Raw genomic sequence first — 21976 nt, forward strand, 5'->3', positions numbered from 1 at the left:
GTGATCACATGTTCAAAAAGGGTATTTCAGGATTTGTTTTTAGCCTTTCCTTGTGTCCATATGACTTGTCATTCTTGAGAATAGTTGCAGATTTTCTATTAAATTCTCTTCTGTCTAGTTTCTATTGTTGTGCAACTTCGTCTTTTAATATCACCGTAAAAACCTTTTTTTCCTTTATATGAAAAATTCTGTATAGTTCTGAATTTCTTATTTCCTGTAAATGTGTGTGTCCATTCTTTGGCATATTTTGGACCCGCCATGGCACTCTGTTCTAATATTGCTTTTTCCTAATTTGGTTTGTTGGTCAGTTTTAAGTTCTAGTTTTAGTTTGTGCCAGTCTTACTTTTCCTATGCCCTGGATTGTTTGCAAAGATTTAAAAAATTTCTTCATGAGTTTTACCTTGGGTTTTATACTGTACATCATTTCCTAATGATTGTAGCAGTTTAAAGATCAAGAATTTATTCTTTTTCTAATTTGAAAGAGAAATATAGTGTCCACTGAGTCATAATCTTTTTTTTAAGATGCAGATAAGTACTAACTGCTTTCTTATTCCACATTTTTTGATATCTGAAAATTAGTTTTAGAATTAAAGATTGTTTTGAGAAAGATCTATTTGGTCTGAAACCTGCGTGGTATCTGCCAATTTTGGATTCATGTTGTTGTATTTGATCCAGAACAGAGACAGAATTTTGTATGTGACAGGAGGAATGGAAATTTGTCTAGGGTAATTAACAAAAATTCTGCCTCAGTGCAGTTTGACATTTTTTTAAATATCTATAAAATCTCTGCAATTTTCTTGGTGCTGAAGAGCCTTTTGTTCTTTTTCTCTTAAAGCATGGTTTTTTGGTTGTGATATCCACATGGCCTCATTTAAAATTTTTTTAATGTAATTTCCTGTTGTTTTTTAAAATTTCTGGAAGTTGACTATTCTCATAATGTTTTTCTTTCAGGGTAAATGGTTTTACAACTTCTCCAATTTCCTGGATGTGTGATTTGTATTTTCAGATTTATTACTATTCTGTGTTTTCTGTGCTTCTTGTCAGGATTTTGCTGCTTTTCCACAATCTCCGAACTGCTAGTGATATTTCTTCCTCTCTATTGAATAAAATAATTTGCTTTTGGGCCATCAGCAAAACTTGAGTTACTTCAAATTTTGTGTTTGTGCTTAGTCTAGTTCATCTTCTACTAGTAATAAATTTTGGGATTAATTACAGCTTTCTGCTAATTTTTCCTGCCATTAAATCCAGTTTTAGTTAGGTTAAGTAGTGTCCTGTGTCAGTTTTTGCTCTTTTGCAAGCTTAAATCGGGAAAATCTCCTTGGGATCTGCATAAAAGGATGGCATGGGATGTGATCTGACAGTTTGTAAGTAGCTTATATTCTTGTTAAGTTATCACAATGTCGATTTTTCTTAATGTGAGTTGACATGATATTGAGATTGACCATTAATTGAAGACTTTTGCAACTCTGTCTTCTAGGAATAAACACTGAAACAAGGGAAGCTTTTCTTCAGGCCTTAAGAAAAGAGTTTACTGAAGAATCGGTGCCAGTCATCTTAGCACCACTGTTATATCCTGTAAAGGCTACTTTACCTATGGATAAAGGAAACCAGGAGAATCTTTCAATTACAACCATGGTAATTATGATACTTTATGTATTATTTGTCTTTTGTCACAAATATTCCATCACCTTGTGCTGTATTGTTTAAAATATTGGGTTTTAGATGTGAAATCAATGATAAGTACATACTGCTATAGCCTGGCATAGATATTACTGAAAAAAGTTTTTAACCCAAGTGTAATCAACATTACATGGAAATAAACTAAATTTGCATGATAATATACAAATACAAATTTTAAAGTTTCTTTTTCAGTTAATATGCATAATCATTAAAGAAAATGAAAACAAAACAGTTAATGTCTGTGAAACGAGCAGTTTGTATTGACAGTTCAGGCGGACAGATTGCAGTGTTGCCAAACATGGTTTACAGCACTACTTGCCTCTCTGCTCCTACTCACATGCACTAGAGGCAGAAACAAAAACTTCAACAACATTCAGGCCATATTTGTGCAACTGAATTTATTCACAGTCGCTACTTGTAGTGTATAAACTCAAAAAATTGAAAAGAACTATTTAGTATCCAACATGCTGAAGTATCATTAAGTTACCTGTTATATTTCACAATAGGAATGAAAACTATTTTTGCAAACATTTGAATTTTCACAGTATTTGTATGTAGTTACATATTTGTATCATTAATCTGATCTACAAAGAGTGGCAGAATAATTTATCAGTATATTAACGATTTACCACAATATGATGATAGGTTGATAACAGGCTCCTTTCATAAATTTCTGTGTGTGTTGCACTTACGCTGATTGATAAACACCATTCACATCACTGTCAGAATTTGATTTAGAGTGTTCTTCTTCTGAACTGCTCGAACTATCACAGCTCCTTCCCAAATGTATAATTAAATTTTTGGTGCAGTCTTCCACAAACTGTTCATATTTGGCTGCCTCTTTGAAGATTGTTGCATTTGTTCACAATGTCAGATTTGTCATAAACAATACTTAAAACACTTTTTCAAAAACTACATTGTACGTCTCTTCGCCGTAATTACCTAACTTTTCAAATGAAATGTGAACAGGCAGTTTGGCACGCAACTGTCTGGTACACCTGCGAAGAGAACAATAATTCACCTTCCTTTTCAAAAAGGCACTGCCATGGTCCCCTTGGACATTCCATCACTTCAGGCTTTATATAATGAGTGGTTGGCATTCATCCAGGTTTGATTTAACCATGTTATACTGAAAAATCTCACACCCATGATCCTGTGCAGAAATCTGCACCACAATGCAACAGCATTTGTCCTTTCCATTGATATTTGGCATCTGTTAAACACTGAACGCCTGAAGCCTTCGTCTTTGAACATTGTGGACAATGAAACATTGCTTCTTTCAAAAAGATACTGAAGCAACACAAATAATTCAGATAGAGTGGAATGTTCTCTTCTCTTAATTTAACTATGTATTCGATGATTAGTGTCTTCCTGAAAATCAACCAAAGCTTGTTGGTTGCTTCTCCCTCGCCTACTTCTTTCCTGATGTGCGCTGCCTAGTTACGCCACTCTCACCACGGTCTATACTGTACTGTTCTTTCCCTGTCAATATAACAATGTTCTTGCTTACTTTCAGAACTGTTTCCTTTTCTTTGTCCAAATTATCTTCACAAAACACACAAATTCGTGGGCCTAGCTTGTTGCACACTTTCCTTTCTACTATACATGTTGGGCTGGCACTAGTAATCACATTGAACATTATTTGAAGGAAAACACTAAAAGCATCAAAACTGAAATAAACTTGCAAACTGAACTTCTGGGATGAAGTAGTGACAAAATTAAGAATGTGATAGATTGTTGCTCACTGTGTAGTGGAGGTATTGCATCACAGACAGGCACAACAAAATGACAGCTTAACTAGTGAACTTTCGATCAGAAGTGCTTCTCCTGAAGCACGCAAAACTCGAGTGGTCTCTCTCGTGTGTGTGTGTGTGTGTGTGTGTGTGTGTGTGTGTGTGTGTGTGTGTGTGAGAGAGAGAGAGAGAGAGAGAGAGAGAGAGAGAGAGAGAGAGAGAGTGTGTTACCCACTTCAGGAGGAGGCCGTGGCCAAAAGTGTAAATGTATGGTAGTCATTTTATTGTGGATTTCTGTGACTCGGCATCTCCACTATAATTTTCATAATATTGTCAAAAGAATTTGAAACACTAAATTTTTTTGTGCTTGAGTAAAGTGAAGCAGTATCCTATTCGCAAACTATCTTCACATACTTGATCTTCAGATTTTAGGGGCAGCCACCAATTATTTTGTGCAATACGAGGCCCTTTTTCTTGATGTTATGGGGTTAGGGGCTGATTTTTTAATGGTAAATTTTATTCCATCATTCATTGCACCAATTAAAGAAAGCGGCTGCAGGAGGAGTCATTGATTGCCAAAAGCAGTTGTCAAAAGTGCAGCCTCTCATTGACTTGAAAAATTGTAAATGTATGTTGTAGTAGTAGTAGTAGTAGTAGTAATAATATGAAAAAGGATAGATAGCTATACACCACATGGAGGAGGCATTGAATCACAGATATTAGCAACGAAAAATACCGTTAAACATTTGTGTTACACACACACACACACACACACACACACACACTCTCTCTCTCTCTCTCTCTCTCTCTCTCTCTCTCTCTCTCTCTCTCTGAATTACTCTAGTACAAATGTAATCTTATTAATGAAAGCATTTCTGAAAATTTATAGCACACAAAACAGCATGGTTTAGAAACTGTATTTGTACATAATTTTATTTGCTTGAAACCTTGGGCATAATGTACACACATTTTGGACTGTAAGTGATGTGTGTATAAACAGCATTTAGAGTTATTGGGCCTAGACATAGTTTCAAATAAGAATAATCTTGCTATTTTGTAATGTTACTAGTTCAGGGACTTAATACAATATTATACTTGTAAGTACACCACTGTAATTAAAATGGATAGCACAGGGTGTTAATTTGAATTTCTGTAGGATGCTGTTTGATAGCCTTTCACTTACAAGGGGAGGCCACGACGTTTGGAATGCGGATTTACCGCAAACTTCGCACACTCGTAGTACTCCATGAGGACAACAAAATGTGTAAGCAGTAGCGCATACTTCCCAAGCATTATTGAGAATATCGTAAGATAATTTCAGTCATCAAATATATACCTGTGCGTGGCCATTTTTACCATGAAGCGGCGGCAGCCGAGTGGTTAGCGTTCAAGCCCCGTAATCGCTGGATCGATGAATCGAGTCTCATTCGTCAGGGATTTGTTTTTTATTTCTCCTCTTCACCGTATAATTTTCCAAACATACTTAATTCTTCTTCTTCTTCCTCCTCCTCTTCTTCCTCCTCCTCCTCCTCCTCCTCCTCCTCCTCCTCCGCTTCTCATCCTCATGAGTGTAGGCAACGGAATTTTTATTAACGTGAATCTCCATATCTGTAGAGGGAAGTTTCAGTAACATGCTGAAGATGTCTTTAAGTGACAAAGCCTTTTTTTTTTTGGAAGTTATCTGTGGTAGTGAATGTTCATAATACCTGTATGGGTTTATAACAATAGCTAATTACAGAATGATATTCCATAGACAGCAGTATCCTTAAAACAGAAAAATGAAGACTGTTATCCAAACTGCTTGAACATAATTGACCAAGTGGGCTGCACAGCACTTCCAGACTGTAGAAAATGAACTGTTATCTGTGTAAACTGTTCATTTTCAATGTAACTGCATAGATTTTGTGCACCTATTGTTATTTCTGTAAGGTTATATACACAGCTTTATCTTATTGGCCATTTAATGGTGTCAAAAATTGTGAACAGCGTTAGTCATTCCCTGTTACACTATGTTGATGTATCTGTGTTACTACCAGCAATTTTGTTTATTGAATGTACTGGTAATACAATACTTACGCTGAAAGAGATGTTTGAAACAAAACTAAGTATTGGAAGAACTTCTTTATTATATCAGCAGTGTAGTAGGGTTGATATAGCATTAAAGCCCTTGTTTCAAAAAATATTTTGAAGTAGAATTTGAGTTTATTTGTTAATTCAGCTGTCGTGTGTGGTTTTTTTGTGGGGGTGGGGGGGATAATTATTTTGTTTGTTTCATTATTTAGTCGAAATTTACAAATGTAAGGTGTTACTTTAGGGATAGACATTTGTCAGGGTTTTCACAAAGTTTTGTGCACTGTTTCCAGTGTATCTTCATGACTATATGCCGAGTCACTCTTTAGTCCACTGGAACTGTGCCGTACAGCCTTAGTATGCACTTAATAAGTTGTCCAGACTTAATTTTGTTTGTACTTACAATAATATGGAATCTGGAAAACATTCCCACACCTAGCTTTGCTGGAGATAACACATTAAATTTCAGAGTAAAGTCCTAGGTGTGAACTCTTAAATCTTGTAGATTTTATGATGCGTAAGTGACTGATTCAACTGCGCACGTACTACTGTTATATGATCATTGTAATTTCCACCTTTATCTTTTTTCAGATGGACGGTTCTTTAGCTGATTTAATAATGGAGATGGGTTATGGATTCTGTTCTTCTGTTGAAGAATGTCGGAACAATCTTATCAGTTTGGGTGCAAGGGAAATGACTCCAGCAATGACAGCACGTGTTCTCAGCATGATGGTGCGGACTCATACTGGTCTTGATGAACAAGTGGGCTTACAGAATTTACAGAATCCAGCCAATTACTGGGGAAACAGCAATGACTCTGGTTCAAAAGAGAAAGGATCTTCTGACAGCAGTCATCCAAACACATGGAACGTTGAAATTTTTGCGCAAGCTCTGAAAGAACTTGTGAGTAATTCTTTAATGACTGGCACAAAAATGTATGTTGCAGTTGCATGGAAATGAGTGGATAATGCAGATAGATATTGTATATTAAATTGGATTTCTATTGTTGTTTAGGTCCCTAACTTACAGTGGAATGATGTTATAATGGAATTGGATCACAGTGAATTTATGGTCAAGGAGCGACAAGGGTTGAATTTGTTAATGACTGCTCTTAGACTGGGACTTCAAAACCAAGGTTATCATCCAGATGTCTTTCCTGTTGATCTGATATACCGACACTGGAAAAATGTGGATGGGCAGGTATTTTAATTAATTTTGTCATTTTCTTTGAAAGATGTGTACAACAAATTTTATTCCAATAAGCAAATAGACCACTGTAACTTGATAGTCAAAACAGTCACAAACTCTGAACCAATAATAATTAAAATTGTTTCTTTAATTCACTGAGCCATACTTGCGTCCAAAAGATATTGCCTTTCATGTATTTTTTTTTTAGTTTGGAGAATAGTATGTTACACAGACATTCCTGTTGCAGTTTTCACTGATTCAGCAAATACTGAAGAATCCAGATCTTTTCTGTTTTGCTGATTATCATTACCACTCAGTGCCAGTGGATCTCCTGAAAGCTCCTCCTGACAGTGACAACAAAGACATTGCTACTTGGAGATCAATGGACTTGGTAGATGTTTTGCTTTATTTAGCTGAGAGAGGATTGTATGCTCAAGTTCAGGAGCTGTTTAAAATTCCTGTTCAACATTGCCCAGATGTGTTGATGCTGTCATTACTGCAGTTCAGTGCACCAGTTACTGTTTTGAGACAAGAACTCTTGACAAGTCTCATTCCAATATTTTTAGGGAATCATCCAAATTCGGTTATCATACTTCATCAGGCATGGCATTCACAGGTGAGCAAAAATGTTTTGCATATCTAACTTATAAAACATGTATGTATTAAATATTAAAATATAAGAAGAATGAATAATCAAACAGTACAAATGTGCAATAAGGAAATGGACTGTCCTGGAACTATGCTGGAAACATTTGTATCCAACATTACAGAAATGAAGCTTTGGGAGCTATCCTTGAAATGAAATTTTAATCTTGTATGTTTCTTAATGTTAGTAATTACTGCACTAATTCATATGCTTTCCTTTTTTGTTTAGAATGTTTCAATCAGGCCTATTATTATGCATGCAATGGCTGAATGGTATCTCAGGGGAGAAAATGACCAAAGCAGGCTTTCGCGAATTCTTGATGTTGCCCAAGACCTTAAGGTAAGGAGTAAAACCTGAAATTATCAGAATTATTACACTCTCTAAATCAGCTTTATTTAATGTTAACCATGTTTTCACAGGCACTTTCGATGCTGCTCAATGCTTCATCATTCCCATTTGTAATAGACTTGGCTTGCCTAGCATCAAGAAGGGAATATTTGAAACTAGAAAAATGGCTAACAGATAAAATACGAGAACATGGTGAACCTTTCATATCTGCTTGTGTGAAATTTCTGCAAGTGAGTTGTTTCCTAAAACCCATCACTGTAAATACTTTTGGTTCTTGCTAATGATTGAGAGTAACATATTTCAGTTCTGATTTTTCTTTGACATTATAGTGATGTGGACTAATTTTCTTTCCTCATTAGTTATTTTATGTATTTCGTATTGTTCCATATTTCACTTTTTTAATTTTTGCAGCGCCGGTGTCCACAGATCATGGGTAACAAGGATGGTGAAAGTCAACCCAAGTCGGCACAACTGCCTCATGAGACACTGACAACAATGTTGGCATGTCTACAAGTCTGTGCAGGGTATGTTTTTGGAGAAAAACAAATAGTAGTAGTGTACTTGAGCTGACAAATTGTGACATGAGAAAATATATTGCAGTGAATAAGATATATTAAAATTTCTTGGATGTGCATGACTCAAAATTTATAAATTGGTAAAGCATTCATAATATTACAGTATAAAAGTAGAAGAGAAGAAATAACTTGTCCAACATAGTAGTGAATTGTCTGTTATAGTTTGTAATGAATGAAAGTAGTAACTTTTGCTGATAATGACAGTGAGCTGTCTTGGAAGTGTACCAGTGAATTAATTTTTTAAATCAAAATTAACTTGAGGATTATAACTTTAATTATTTCCTTAGTTGTATGAAGGAAATCATTGTTACACACCCGCTTCAAGTTTATCGAAAACAGTTATTCGTAAGTACCATCAGGGGTACTGAGGAGGACTGTATGGAAACTTCAAGACATACAAAAAGTGACATATTTCAGTAGTTAGAGCATCTGTCAAAGTGCAGCTTCATAATAACATGTCATTACATAGTTCCAGTGTCAGAGCATGACATATAATAGAAGAATACATACATTTTATGTTCTTCAGTTTGCTAAATGTCAGTCAGTCGTGACAGCTCAGCAGTGCTTTTACACCATAGATCAGGTAAAATCTCCAGCAGACAAAATAATCCATCAGCGGTGAAACACTTTCCATGCGACTGACTGTGTCTGTGGCGCAAAGAACACAGGCTAGCCAGAACCATCAGCTGAGAAAGTTGAACGTGTATGGAAATCATTTGTTAGGAGCCCAAAGAGGGCAGAGGACTGGAGATGCACACCAGCCAGCAGTGTCCTACATTCCCCATGCAAAACAAGGATTTCAGATAGACTCGATGCATAAAAATGAGACGGTGATCCAGCTTTTGATAGAGCTATAATATGTTTTGAAGCATGGTAGTGAAGCAGATGTTAAGATGCTGTAGGTATGATTAGCAGAATCTGTCTCTGTTGTCTAGTAAAAACAACGTATTCTGTGCACAATTCAGTAAATTTTGCACTATACATTTTTGGAAATAATATTCATAGACACACTTTTTTAACAAGGATGATAAGTGGGAAGACCAATTAGACAAAAGTAACTGCATTATAGACACCTTGTATTGTGCTATTCTTCCTGTGCCAAAGAACCTGAAGAGGGTGCCATATGTATGAGTGAAAATGTAAATTTGTGTTCACTATAGGAAAGTGTTTCTTTGGATGGCAGTGTGGGAGGGAGGGGGCAAATTTTGAAGCTTTTGAATCTACATCTTCACTCCGCGAACCACCATGAGGTGCATGGCAGAGGGTACACCCTCTTGTACCAGTTACTACGGTTTCTTTCCGCTCCATTCGTCTATGGAGTGTGGGAAGAATGATTGTTTGAATGCTTCTGTGCATGCAGTAATTATTCTAATCTTCTCCTCAGGATACCTATGTGAGTGATATGGAGGGTTCTGTAGTATATTTCTACAGTAATCATTTAAAGCCGGTTTTTGAAACTTTAATAGACTTCCTTGGGATAGTTTACGTCTGTCTTCAAGAGTCTGCCAGTTCAGTTCCTTCAGTATCTATAAGACACTTATCCATGTGTTAAACAACCCTGTGACCATTCGTGCTGCTCTTCGCTTTATACGTTCAGTATCCCCTGTTAGTCCTATTTGATACGGGTGCCTCACACTTGAGCAATTTTCTAGAACAAGTTGCACGAGTGATTTGTAAGCAGTCTCCTTTGTAGGCTAATTGCACTTCCCCAGTATTCTACCAGTAAACCGAAATCTACCACCTATGTTACCCACGACTGAACCTATTTGATCATTCCATTTCATATCCCTACAAAGTGTTACACCCAGGTATTTGTGAGTTGGCCGATTCCAGCAGTGATTCATTAATTTATATTCCCAGGATACTAGGTTTTTTGTCTTATGAAGTGCAAAATTGTACATTAAGTTGCCAATCTCTGCAGCAAGTAGAAATCTTATGAAGATCTGACTGTATATTTATGCAGCTTCTTTCAAGTAGTACTTCATTATAGATAACTGCATCATCTTCAAAAAGCCTGATTTTACTATTAATATTGTCTGCAAGATTGTTAATATAAAATATGAACATCAAGGGTCCCAACACACTTCACTGGAGCACACCTGAAGTTACTTGTACATCTGACAGTGACTCTCCATCCAAGATAACATGCTGTGTCCTCCCTACCAAAAAGCCCTCAATCCAGTCACAAATTTCACTTAATACCCTATATGATCGTACTTTCGACAATGATCGTACTTTCGACAATGATCGTACTTTCGACAATGATCGTACTTTCGACAATGATCGTACTTTCGACAATGATCGTACTTTCGACAATGATCGTACGTTCGACAATGATCGTACGTTCGACAATGATCGTACGTTCGACAATGATCGTACGTTCGACAATGATCGTACGTTCGACAATGATCGTACGTTCGACAATGATCGTACGTTCGACAATGATCGTACGTTCGACAATGATCGTACGTTCGACAATGATCGTACGTTCGACAATGATCGTACGTTCGACAATGATCGTACTTTCGACAATGATCGTACTTTCGACAATGATCGTACTTTCGACAATGATCGTACTTTCGACAATGATCGTACTTTCGACAATGATCGTACTTTCGACAATGATCGTTGGTGTGGTATTGAGTCAAATGCTTTTGAAAATCAAGAAATTTCAGTATGTAATGTGAGAAAAGTGTGAGTTGGGTTGGGTTTCACATGATCAATGTTTTCAAAATCCATGCTGGTGGGCATTGAGATCGTTCTGTCTGAGCTCATAATATGTTCTAAGATTCTAAAAGAAAACAATCTCAAGCATATTGGACAGTAGTTTGTGGATCACTTCTATTACCCTTCTTCTAGACGTGTGTTACTTTTTTGCAAGAACTGGGCATGGTATTAATACTTATTTCATTCATCTTTTCAGTGATCAAGGATTAAATGGGGGCAATTCACCTGGATTTTCCTTTGTAAAGGAACATTTGAAAACTGAGTTAAGCATTTCAGCTCTTGCTTTGCTATCCTCAATTTTGAGTTCCTGTCTCATTCACTAGAGACTGGACACTTAACTTTGGTGCCACTAACAGCCATTACATACGATCAGAATTTGTTTGGATTCTGTGAAAGATCACTTGACAGTGTTCTGCTACAGTAGTCATTGAAAGCATCACACATTGCTCTCATGACAGCCAAACGTGTTTCATTCAGTGTATCTTTATCTGTAGCCCTATGCTTTGTTTCACACTTATTATGCAGTAATCTCTGTTTCTTTAGATTAGAGTAGGTTCACAGTTGTTGACATTGGAGCTTAAGTTCATAGGGAATAATAAATGCTTGAGGGCTAGTGTTCTGGGAGAAAGTTTTAACTATTGACAAATGAAGGACATGATGATCATATTGTCAATAAAGTGATCAAGCAAGATATTATGGGAAATGATAGTTTGCGTTATTCATTGTCAGGAACTCCAATAATTTGAGAATAAAGGTACAGTGTTTCTCTGTAGTATGTTCAGAGACTGGCAATATTGGCATTAGTTAATACCTCACATGGCAGCTTCATAAAGCGTGGTACCCTCCACAAGTGTTAAAGCTCTGACAAAATGAATGTTTTCTGACAGACAGCAGGGAATGTTTTTATTTTTAGTACAAGGTCCACTTTTGACGTAGATGTAGCAAAATTTTAATTGTGCCTGTCTGCAACTTGACGTGTCTTCTTTACAGTAAGAGGGATGAGAATGAAATATGACGTTGTATAGGATTTGTAGATTGAGAAAGTTTGGCTCATTTTCAACCAAATCTACAGGTTAGGATGACTAAAGTTTCATCAGATAGAAGAATAAAATGTGGCCTATAGCACTTTGGATAAACTTATTTTACAAAATGATTCTAGCGTATGAAATGGAAAGATTATGAGCAATATGTATTACCAATTTTGACTAGCAGTGATGTCCTTCTGAAGTAAAAATCGTTCAGACACTGAATGTCACTCAGCAGTGATAATTGTCAGGAACTGCAGGAAAACAAACCAATGAACCAGAACAGACAGGAATGGAAGACATAATTATAAACACACATAAAATGGATCTGACAAGACACACAGGTAGTGTGTGTGTATGGTAGGTAGTCAGTGGAAGGTCTTTGCTGGATTGTGAATGATGATAGTAACCTGTAAAAGGTGCCTAAATAGCATTATAAAAATTGCAGTAGCATTATGGACGCATAAGCTGAACAGGTTAATGCATGAAGAAATCTAAGAGGAGGCTTATACCCAGCAGTGGATGTCGCACACTGCTTATTATTAAATTTTGTTGTATTACTTAGAACCATCCTGTCATTAAATTATAACATACAAACTTTTCCCTCTTTTTGTGTAATGCTTTTTCCACCATAGATAACAAGACAATGCTGATAAAAAAGAAAAAAAAAATTGTTAGAAGTCTGAAGCCTTTTACTGAAATTTGCTCTCCTGGTGCCAAAGCAGTAATTTTGTAGTGACCAGAAATTAAATACCTTGCATACTTAACTGGTATAAGCTTCTATGTTTCATTTAATAATTGATCTTATATTCAGTACAAGAGAAGGGAAGTTGCTACTCACCATATAGCGGAGATGCTGAATCGCGATAGGCACAATAAAAAGATTCACACAATTTTTTATTGTGCCTATCGTGACTCAGCATCTGCGCTATATGGTGAGTAGCAACTTTCCTTCTCTTGTATTGTTACATTCCATCCTGGATTTTCCATTGTTTGACCTTACATTCATTCAATAATTATTTTCTCTTTTAAGGAATGTTTCTCAAGAACTCTCGGAAGCAATATTAACAATGATTGCTAACTGTAGTATTTTGATGAGCAAACCCAGGCAACCACCACCTGGAGTCTTGAGAACCCACAGAGGTATTGAACCAGCATTTAGTACACCTCTTGGGGGACAGGTGAGTAACATTTCTGATTGTGTTTATCCATTCTTCTGAAAAAAAAGGCATATTATTTTCTTGTTAACACTATTTTAAGAAATGGAGCATTGGGTATAATTATTGTTTATTATTGTTTTTGTTGTTGTTACCTAAAGCAGATATTTTAATTTGAAACAATGTACATAAAAGTCAACAATATGAATTAGGATATATATATTCTTACCACATAAAGGTGGTGTTGAGTGGCAGACAGACTCATTTAAAAGTAGACTGATATACATTATTTAGCTTTTGAACAGAGTCCTTCATGAGATGAAGGAACACATGTTGCGATTGACTGACTGACGTGAAGGTATTGCAAGGTGTTTAAAATTTCATGTGTGAATTTGGAATATTAGTTAAACCGTGCAAAACAGATTTTATGCAACTTTAATAAATCTGTTAAAACAATGAAACTTCATACATTTCACTTAACACACAGGTAAATTTTAGGATGGATAAATTTAAGACCGTAATTGTGTCCAATAAACATCTATGCCATTAACTTTCTCAGGTTATGTGTAGTGTAGAAATAATATACACTAATCGAACATCTAGTAGTGCAGGTGTTAACTGCAACAGAGTAAACAAAAATCCTCTGTGAATTAATTTACTGTTTCCAGTTTCATTGGGTGTTGCTTAAAAGAGATTAAGAAATATGTAATTTGAATAAGTCACTTTAAGCATATTACTAAGTATTTGTAAAGTTGAGTTTTGGTGAAGCATGTTTTCACTGTTCCTTTGTTTCCTTAGTATTGATAACTTTTAGGGCCATTGCAAAACCATCTGTAATTCAGTTTTGTAAAAGCTTATTTATTTAATGTACTATGTATGCTTGCACAAAACCTTTGTAACTGAAAATTGAAGGTATATTGAAATCAGCTAATTGAATAGACATTGCCAAATTCATTCTCTTGGTAGCAAATGTCAGTGTAAAACTTCATGGCTTCACAATGATAACTCCGGAAACATATTGTTCTTTCCCTCGTTTCATTATGTTGTAGGCGGCATGTGATGTGTCTCTTTTTACTTTTATTTTCTTGAGGAACACACAACTTACCTGCTGTTCATAACACTTAGTTCTCTTTATGTCATGATGTTTTATATTGAGGCACCTCAGATATTAACTAGATATTTTTGTTTCTAGCAGCTTTTCACTGCATCACAAGTCGACACGATTGGTGGTATCAACACCAGTCTTGCAAGTATAAACATTGCTGGAGCCCCTGGTGGTCTCGGTCCTCCCAGTTCACAAGCTTTCAACCTACCAGGGGCATTGGGACAACTTGTTACAAATCCAGGTTCTCCATCTCGTTTAATGGGAGGAGCTGTATCAGGTCCAGGACCAGGTCCTGGACCTTCACAAAGCCCATTTCCACTTCTGCCACAACAGCTGCAGCAGTCTGGACCTGTCGGCAGCCAAGTAGGTCCTGGTCCAGCCAGCAACCCAGCTTCACTAGTACCAAGTGTTGGCCTTGGGGTTGGTGCCATAGGTGCCCTCAGCCGCTCTCTTGGACCACAATCTGGGATGGATAAAGCAAGGATAGGTAAGGATGATAATTGCATTGTATTTCATTTTCAACCATAAGATGTTTGTTACTGATATTTGAAGGTACCTGCATGTGGCTGCCAGAATAATGGCCCACTTGCAGATGGTTAATTCAAAGGTCTGGGGATCTATTTACAAATGGACTGGTTTTGTATAACAGTCAAAGTGCCATTCTCCCAAACAAAGCTGTGCATGGAAGAATAATACAAAAATAGATCTTCTTGTAACATGCAAAGTGAGATGGTTGTTAGGGTAGAAGTAGAAGCATATGTCACCTCAAATTTGTTCATCCCTGCTGGAGCCTTAATGATAATACTAACCATTCAGTCGGTGGTTTTATTTAAGTTTACAGTTTTGTCTTTGTATTTAGTACACTACACGCAGTGATGTAGATGAGGGTCAAATCGAGTAAAGTGCCAGTCAGCAGATGTACCATTGTTAGTGGTATGACAGACAAAAGTTCTTAATCTAAGGAAATTTTAGCATAAATTTTTGTATTTTTATTGTATGATTATTGTTCTTTAATCTTCAGATATCTGCTGCTGTTGGTAATCTACTGGACAAACTAAAAGTTCCATCTCTCTTAAGAGACACCTTTATGAAATACTTTGTTTACGAGTCTAAATAATGGATTTATTGTGGGACTAAATTTGGTGGATGCTGTCCTGTTGCCATTCTGCTAGAGTAGTTCCTGATAGTCAAAGAAAATTATCAACATGGCATTGACATTTGACCTGACCTGATGAGCTTTTCTTGGCATTGGAGATCCTTTCCTGACCCATTGTGAGGACTGAACCATGGTCTCATCACCAGTTATGATTCTCTTAAGGAACATCTTGTTCTCATTTGCATGATCCAAAAGCCCTTCACAGATTGCAAGGCGAAGTTCTTTCTGGTCTTGACTCATTAGCCATGGGATGAACTCGGTGGCAACATGATTCATACCAAGATGCTGTGTTGTCAGGATTTCATGACATGATCCAACTAAAATGTTACATTCTTCTGCAATCTTTCGACAGTCAGTCTTTGATTGGCAAGCATAATTTTGTTGACGTTAGTGACAGGAACATCATCGGTAGACATCAAATGGTGATCTGAATGAGGGAGATCCTTTACTTTTGTCCAGCCATTTTTAAACCGTGTGAACCATTCATAACACCGTAGGCTCCCTGCATCATTTGGTGTCTCTGTAAAGGTTTTTCTTGAGTTTCATGCAAAATTTAATGCAGAAGTGTTGCTCCTTCAACTCTGCCACCTCGAAATCCACAGACTGTGTGACATGACGCTCCACTCAATACAACGCTGAACAGTAACTAATAGATATACAACAATGAAGCTTCCAGCAGTTACACATTAAACATGGAATTGTGCAGGGGTGCCAACTGCATTTCGCTCCAACACATCATTGGTCTGAAATTTTTGGAACAGACCTCATGTGTAGAACACTGAATCAAAGGCTTCAGAATCTGACAAATTCTGAGCTACACATTTCTAGTGAATGACATGTTTGTGGTGTGGCCACATGGAATGAAAAAAATGTGAATAGTTTCTGGAACATTCAAACGCTCTCCATTGTAGTATAAAACTTTTGATGGAACTTTATAAAGGCCAGTTACTTTTCCTTGGCATGTTGGAACAAGACTCGACTGATCCCTGAGTCAGTGTATTTTGGAAAACTGTGCTCTGTTACCTCTATCTCCATGGCTTGAACCATCACCATCTGTCACAAAGAAATTTGGTGCTAAAGACTCTGGCCCAGAGGTCATCAAACTGTGGCCTGTGTGTTGCAAGCAGACTGAATAAAGTATTCTTGCGGCCTGTGGTTCTATGACTTATTTAAAATATTATGCATGTAGCGACTAACAGTCAAAATAAAAAATGTCAGTTAATGTAAAGAGCTGATTAAAAATGTAGTTTTCCTGCTCAGTAAGAAACAAAAATAGTTGCCGAGTCAGTGACATTCTAACATGTGCTTAATATTAACTGACAGTGGGGAAAGTAAAGTAAAGTTGGTCACTTATCTCAGGGGCAGAGCAGTAAGTAGCGCAGCAACCGCGGGATTAGAGGATGTAACGGTGAAGGGAATGTTTTGTTTGTCTTTCAGTTGTTAACTCACTTGTGCGTCTGATTCATACCCGTCAGGTGCTACAGTATAAATTTTGACACGGAAGTAAGATGGGTTGGTGAATGGATGTTGCAAAGGTGGTCGTCTTCAAATGTGGTACATTTTATTAGCAAGCAATTTGAAATTGAATTAAGGCTTTTGTAACACAAGGCAATGAGTAGAAGTAAAATAACATTCAGAACATTTAGTAAATATCTGTGATCGGGCCTCATATTGCGTAATGCAATTAAACAAAAACACAGTTAATTTATTTTAATCAGTTACTCATCTGTTCACACAGGCAACAAAACAGTACTTTGCCAGGCAATTACAAGTGTCACAACTTTGGGCTCACTGAGGGTAGCAGCAATATGAAACAGGAAATAGTTGACCTGAAGTGCTCTGTATGGTGCTGCCTTTTAACAACCAGTACTTGGGGTCCAGAATCAAACTTACCGCATCCTATTTGAGGCTCATAACATACCTGTTTATGAAGGTTACCATTTCAATTAAAAATAAGACTGGTACATAAGAGGCCCAAGATGCTGCCCTACAATGACCTTTTGGGCTCTTGAACCAAAAAGTTTGACCACCACTTCTGTGATCCATAAAGCTTGAACATTTTTGGACAAGGAAGCCTTACCGAAGAATTAAAATACCTATGAGTAGGGCTCCGAACGATTCTCAGATTGAGCAGATGTTTCAGTCAAAATAAAGAATGGCTTGAGAAAGAGGGTGGCACTGACACAGAGAAGTCTTCCTTATGCTGACCCACTATCTGGAAAGATTGGTAGACTCCTACCGAAACACGGCATCCATTGTATTTCATTTTAATCAATGAAAATAAGTTGTCTTATTAGTGTTAAGAATGAATTAGGTCTTCGAACGCCAGACGTGTATCGCATTCTGTGTGAATGTGGCATGTGTTACGTGAGGCAGACTATTAGGTCAGGAGAGATGCAAGGTAAATCAGTGACATTTTGAACTGAAACAATGAAGGTGGTCAGCTGCCACAGAGTACCATCTTGAGTATAATCACGAAATGAAATATGGGGAAACTATTGTCATGGTGCATACAGTGTTTCTGGGACAGCATAATTAAGGAGGCTGTCAAAATAAATAAAACATTATAATTGAAGCTATCTCAAAGATTTACTGTAGCTCTGTTATTTGATATACTGTCAAAGGGCTTTGTGTACACATAGAAAAAAATCAGTTGTTTTTTACATATTAAAAGTGCTCCATATGTGCTCTCCACTGATTCTGCAGGTAACAAGTTGATAATAAAGTTCTTCCTGTGTTCACTGCTGTATGTCCCTGTCAATCTGTTCAAAAACACTGTTGATGCGAGCTCACAGTTTCTTTAGGTTTGTTGGTAGAGGAGGTGTAAACACCGAATCTTTCACATAACCCTACACAAAAATGTCGCAGGGGTTTAGATTGGGAGAGTTTGGAGGCCATGACATAAATTGGTGAACATCATCCCACCACGTCCAGTCCACCAGTTTATCAATTTCCTGTTTAATAATTCAGGAACAACACAATGAAAGTGGGGTGGATTAAGTCCACTCTGTCATTGTTCAGTAATGGCATGAGCTAATTTTCCAGCATGTCCAGATACACACGTCCTGCAATGCTCTTTTCACAGATGAAAAAGGGGTCATAAACTTGAAACTGATTGACAGAACGCATTAACTTTTGGTGAATCTCAAATGTGTTGCACAATAGCATAATGTTACTCTGTCACCCAGATTAACACGTTGTGTCTGTTCACTGTGCCTTCACAAAAAAATGTTGCTTTATCTCTGAAGAGGAATTTGTTCCAAATCCCATCCTCTTCTAGAAAACTTTTACAGCTTTGCTAAAAATTCAAAGTGTCTAGCTTTGTCATCGTGAGCCAGGGCTTGGAGCAATTGCAAGTGGTGAGGCTTCAGCTTCACTCATTTCCGTAAGATCTTCCAAACGGTGGGTTGTAGTATGTTCATCTCTCTGCTTTTTCTGTTCATCAACTTTCGTGGGCTACGTGTGAAATTTACCTGTGTGTGGTCAACCATTTCTTCACACTCTGCAGGCCAACCCATTGATTTCCATTTGCGGATGCGTCCTGAAGCTTTTTCAACTGTGCATACCTTCGTTGAGTTGAGTTGGCGGTTGGTAGATCTCTGTTAAACGTTTTTGCATTGTTGTGGCAGACTGAGGTGAAAGCATTTAAACCACAACATACGCTTTCTTGGCACTCATTGCCATCTTACCCATTGCTGCACTCTTGTAGTAGAAATCTTATGTGCAGCTGCTACAATAAAAAACTTCTTGCCTTTTTCTATGTGAGTGTTGAGACTTTGTCAATAGCTTGAGTGAATTTATGAAATCGCTTCAGTCATTTGTAATAACCTTGTATGTTACAAAAATTACTAAATGGAATCAGAGGCTTCAATTTAAACAAAGTTTGATCTCTCCCAAACAATTTTTTTTTTTTTAAGGTCTTGCCAGCTATTGCGTCCACCAGAGCAGAGAAACACTGTGTGGATGTGCATTTCGCAGAATATCAGTGCAGGCACTGAAAAATGAAAGAGCATTGAAGGGTGTAGTGTGTATTGGTTGAACTCACATTTATCTCCAAATAGTGATGTGAGACAAACAATAGTGTAGTCTGGCTGGAGTCCGGGCAATGAGTGTACATTGCAGTGCAACTTGGAACTTGTGAAGATGACAAGTTGGCCCTTGAAATACTGTCCATAAAACCGTAACAACACCTCCAAGTGCACCGTTAATCAGTTGTGCCAAGAAAACTCTAGAGATAAAAATTTTCTTTCTACATAACATGTTGAATGGGGAAGGAAGGGGGGGAGGGGGGGCGAGACTGGTAGGCTATGTACCATCCATCACGTACCACATAATGGCTTGCGGAGTATTGAAGTTAATGAGATTATCTGAGCTTTAAGATTATGTATCCACTGCTAAAAATTTATTTGCTTTTAGTTTTAATGTGTGTGTGTGTGTGTGTGTGTGTGTGTGTGTGTGTGTGTGTGAAAAATTCATTTGATATGCAGAGCTTATTAGTTTTAAATTTTTATGTTTTATTTTCTCTTATTGCAGTAGAGAAATAGTGAGCTTCATAAATATTATCTCTTTTAAGTAGGAGCTGAAACAGCAAGTATATTTCCTGATATGGCAGGAACAGTGTCGAAAGAAATTGAAGATGAAGCTAACAGCTACTTCCAGAGAATCTACAATCATCCCCCTCATCCGACTCTGTCAATTGATGAAGTTTTGGAAATGCTTAAAAAGTTTCAGGACTCACCAAGTAAACGAGAGAGGGTATGTTAAATGCAACTATTATATTACATTTTTTTCAGGGCGTAAGATATCCACTTCTGGAAACGGTATTCATATGGAGACAAGTGTTTCTGTGAATTTAAAATCTTAAATGTACCAAATTTTCAGGACAGAGTAAGTATAAGTAGTTGGTATACAGTTAAAATAATAGCATATGAAGAGCCAAATCTGTGACAGCTAGCTTAATATTTGTATGGTTTAATAGTGAATTATTATGTAGTCACACCATGCCAACCAAGTAGCATTGTTAGATTGATAGCAAATTAACTTATGGTGTCCAGGAAAAAAGTTCAGTATGTTAGAAAATGATTCTGTGGTATAAACATCATATCATTGTTATCTTGAAATTATTTATTTTAGTCACATAGCATTGACTAGACTAGGACAGAAAGAACATCTATGATTCAACAGTATGTTGTTCGTAGATTAATTTTGTGAAATTCATTTTATGAAGGCACAAACAGATCATTTGCAACACCACTGTAAACCTCTTTCTTTCTTTTTTAAACATGTACACTCCTGGAAATGGAAAAAAGAACACATTGACACCAGTGTGTCAGATCCACCATACTTGCTCCGGACACTGCAAGAGGGCTGTACAAGCAATGATCGCACGCACGGCACAGCGGACACACCAGGAACCGCAGTGTTGGCCGTCGAATGGCGCTAGCTGCGCAGCATTTGTGCACCGCCGCCGTCAGTGTCAGCCAGTTTGCCGTGGCATACGGAGCTCCATCGCAGTCTTTAACACTGGTAGCATGCCGCGACAGCGTGGACGTGAACCGTATGTGCAGTTGACGGACTTTGAGCGAGGGCGTATAGTGGGCATGCGGGAGGCCGGGTGGACGTACCACCGAATTGCTCAACACGTGGGGCGTGAGGTCTCCACAGTACATCGATGTTGTCGCCAGTGGTCGGCGGAAGGTGCACGTGCCCGTCGACCTGGGACCGGACCGCAGCGACGCACGGATGCACGCCAAGACCGTAGGATCCTACGCAGTGCCGTAGGGGACCGCACTGCCACTTCCCAGCAAATTAGGGACACTGTTGCTCCTGGGGTATCGGCGAGGACCATTCGCAACCGTCTCCATGAAGCTGGGCTACGGTCCCGCACACCGTTAGGCCGTCTTCCGCTCACGCCCCAACATCGTGCAGCCCGCCTCCAGTGGTGTCGCGACAGGCGTGAATGGAGGGACGAATGGAGATGTGTCGTCTTCAGCGATGAGAGTCGCTTCTGCCTTGGTGCCAATGATGGTCGTATCCGTGTTTGGCGCCGTGCAGGTGAGCGCCACAATCAGGACTGCATACGACCGAGGCACACAGGGCCAACACCCGGCATCATGGTGTGGGGAGCGATCTCCTACACTGGCCGTACACCACTGGTGATCGTCGAGGGGACACTGAATAGTGCACGGTACATCCAAACCGTCATCGAACCCATCGTTCTACCATTCCTAGACCGGCAAGGGAACTTGCTGTTCCAACAGGACAATGCACGTCCGCATGTATCCCGTGCCACCCAACGTGCTCTAGAAGGTGTAAGTCAACTACCCTGGCCAGCAAGATCTCCGGATCTGTCCCCCATTGAGCATGTTTGGGACTGGATGAAGCGTCGTCTCACGCGGTCTGCACGTCCAGCACGAACGCTGGTCCAACTGAGGCGCCAGGTGGAAATGGCATGGCAAGCTGTTCCACAGGACTACATCCAGCATCTCTACGATCGTCTCCATGGGAGAATAGCAGCCTGCATTGCTGCGAAAGGTGGATATACACTGTACTAGTGCCGACATTGT

At 38.2% G+C, this 21976-nt stretch overlaps 1 protein-coding gene across 7 annotated transcripts in view; it reads left to right on the forward strand.

Annotated features, from left to right (window-relative positions):
* Window positions 1-21976, forward strand: part of LOC124614000 (CCR4-NOT transcription complex subunit 1) — a 126391-nt gene that overhangs the window by 23246 nt on the left and 81169 nt on the right. For 4 of the 7 annotated variants that reach the window (XM_047142805.1, XM_047142800.1, XM_047142804.1 and 1 more), the window contains exons 5-14: window positions 1478-1635; window positions 6075-6386; window positions 6498-6683; window positions 6919-7287; window positions 7546-7656; window positions 7737-7895; window positions 8077-8189; window positions 13026-13173; window positions 14342-14741; window positions 19984-20165. In XM_047142805.1, the coding sequence (XP_046998761.1) occupies window positions 1478-1635; window positions 6075-6386; window positions 6498-6683; window positions 6919-7287; window positions 7546-7656; window positions 7737-7895; window positions 8077-8189; window positions 13026-13173; window positions 14342-14741; window positions 19984-20165 (2138 nt within the window). The remainder of the gene's footprint in view (window positions 1-1477; window positions 1636-6074; window positions 6387-6497; window positions 6684-6918; window positions 7288-7545; window positions 7657-7736; window positions 7896-8076; window positions 8190-13025; window positions 13174-14341; window positions 14742-19983; window positions 20166-21976) is intronic. The other 3 variants (XM_047142801.1, XM_047142806.1, XM_047142803.1) reach the window with 2 other exon arrangements.

The sequence above is a fragment of the Schistocerca americana genome, chromosome 4 (assembly GCF_021461395.2).
Source record: "Schistocerca americana isolate TAMUIC-IGC-003095 chromosome 4, iqSchAmer2.1, whole genome shotgun sequence".
NCBI classification, from domain to species: domain Eukaryota; kingdom Metazoa; phylum Arthropoda; class Insecta; order Orthoptera; family Acrididae; genus Schistocerca; species Schistocerca americana.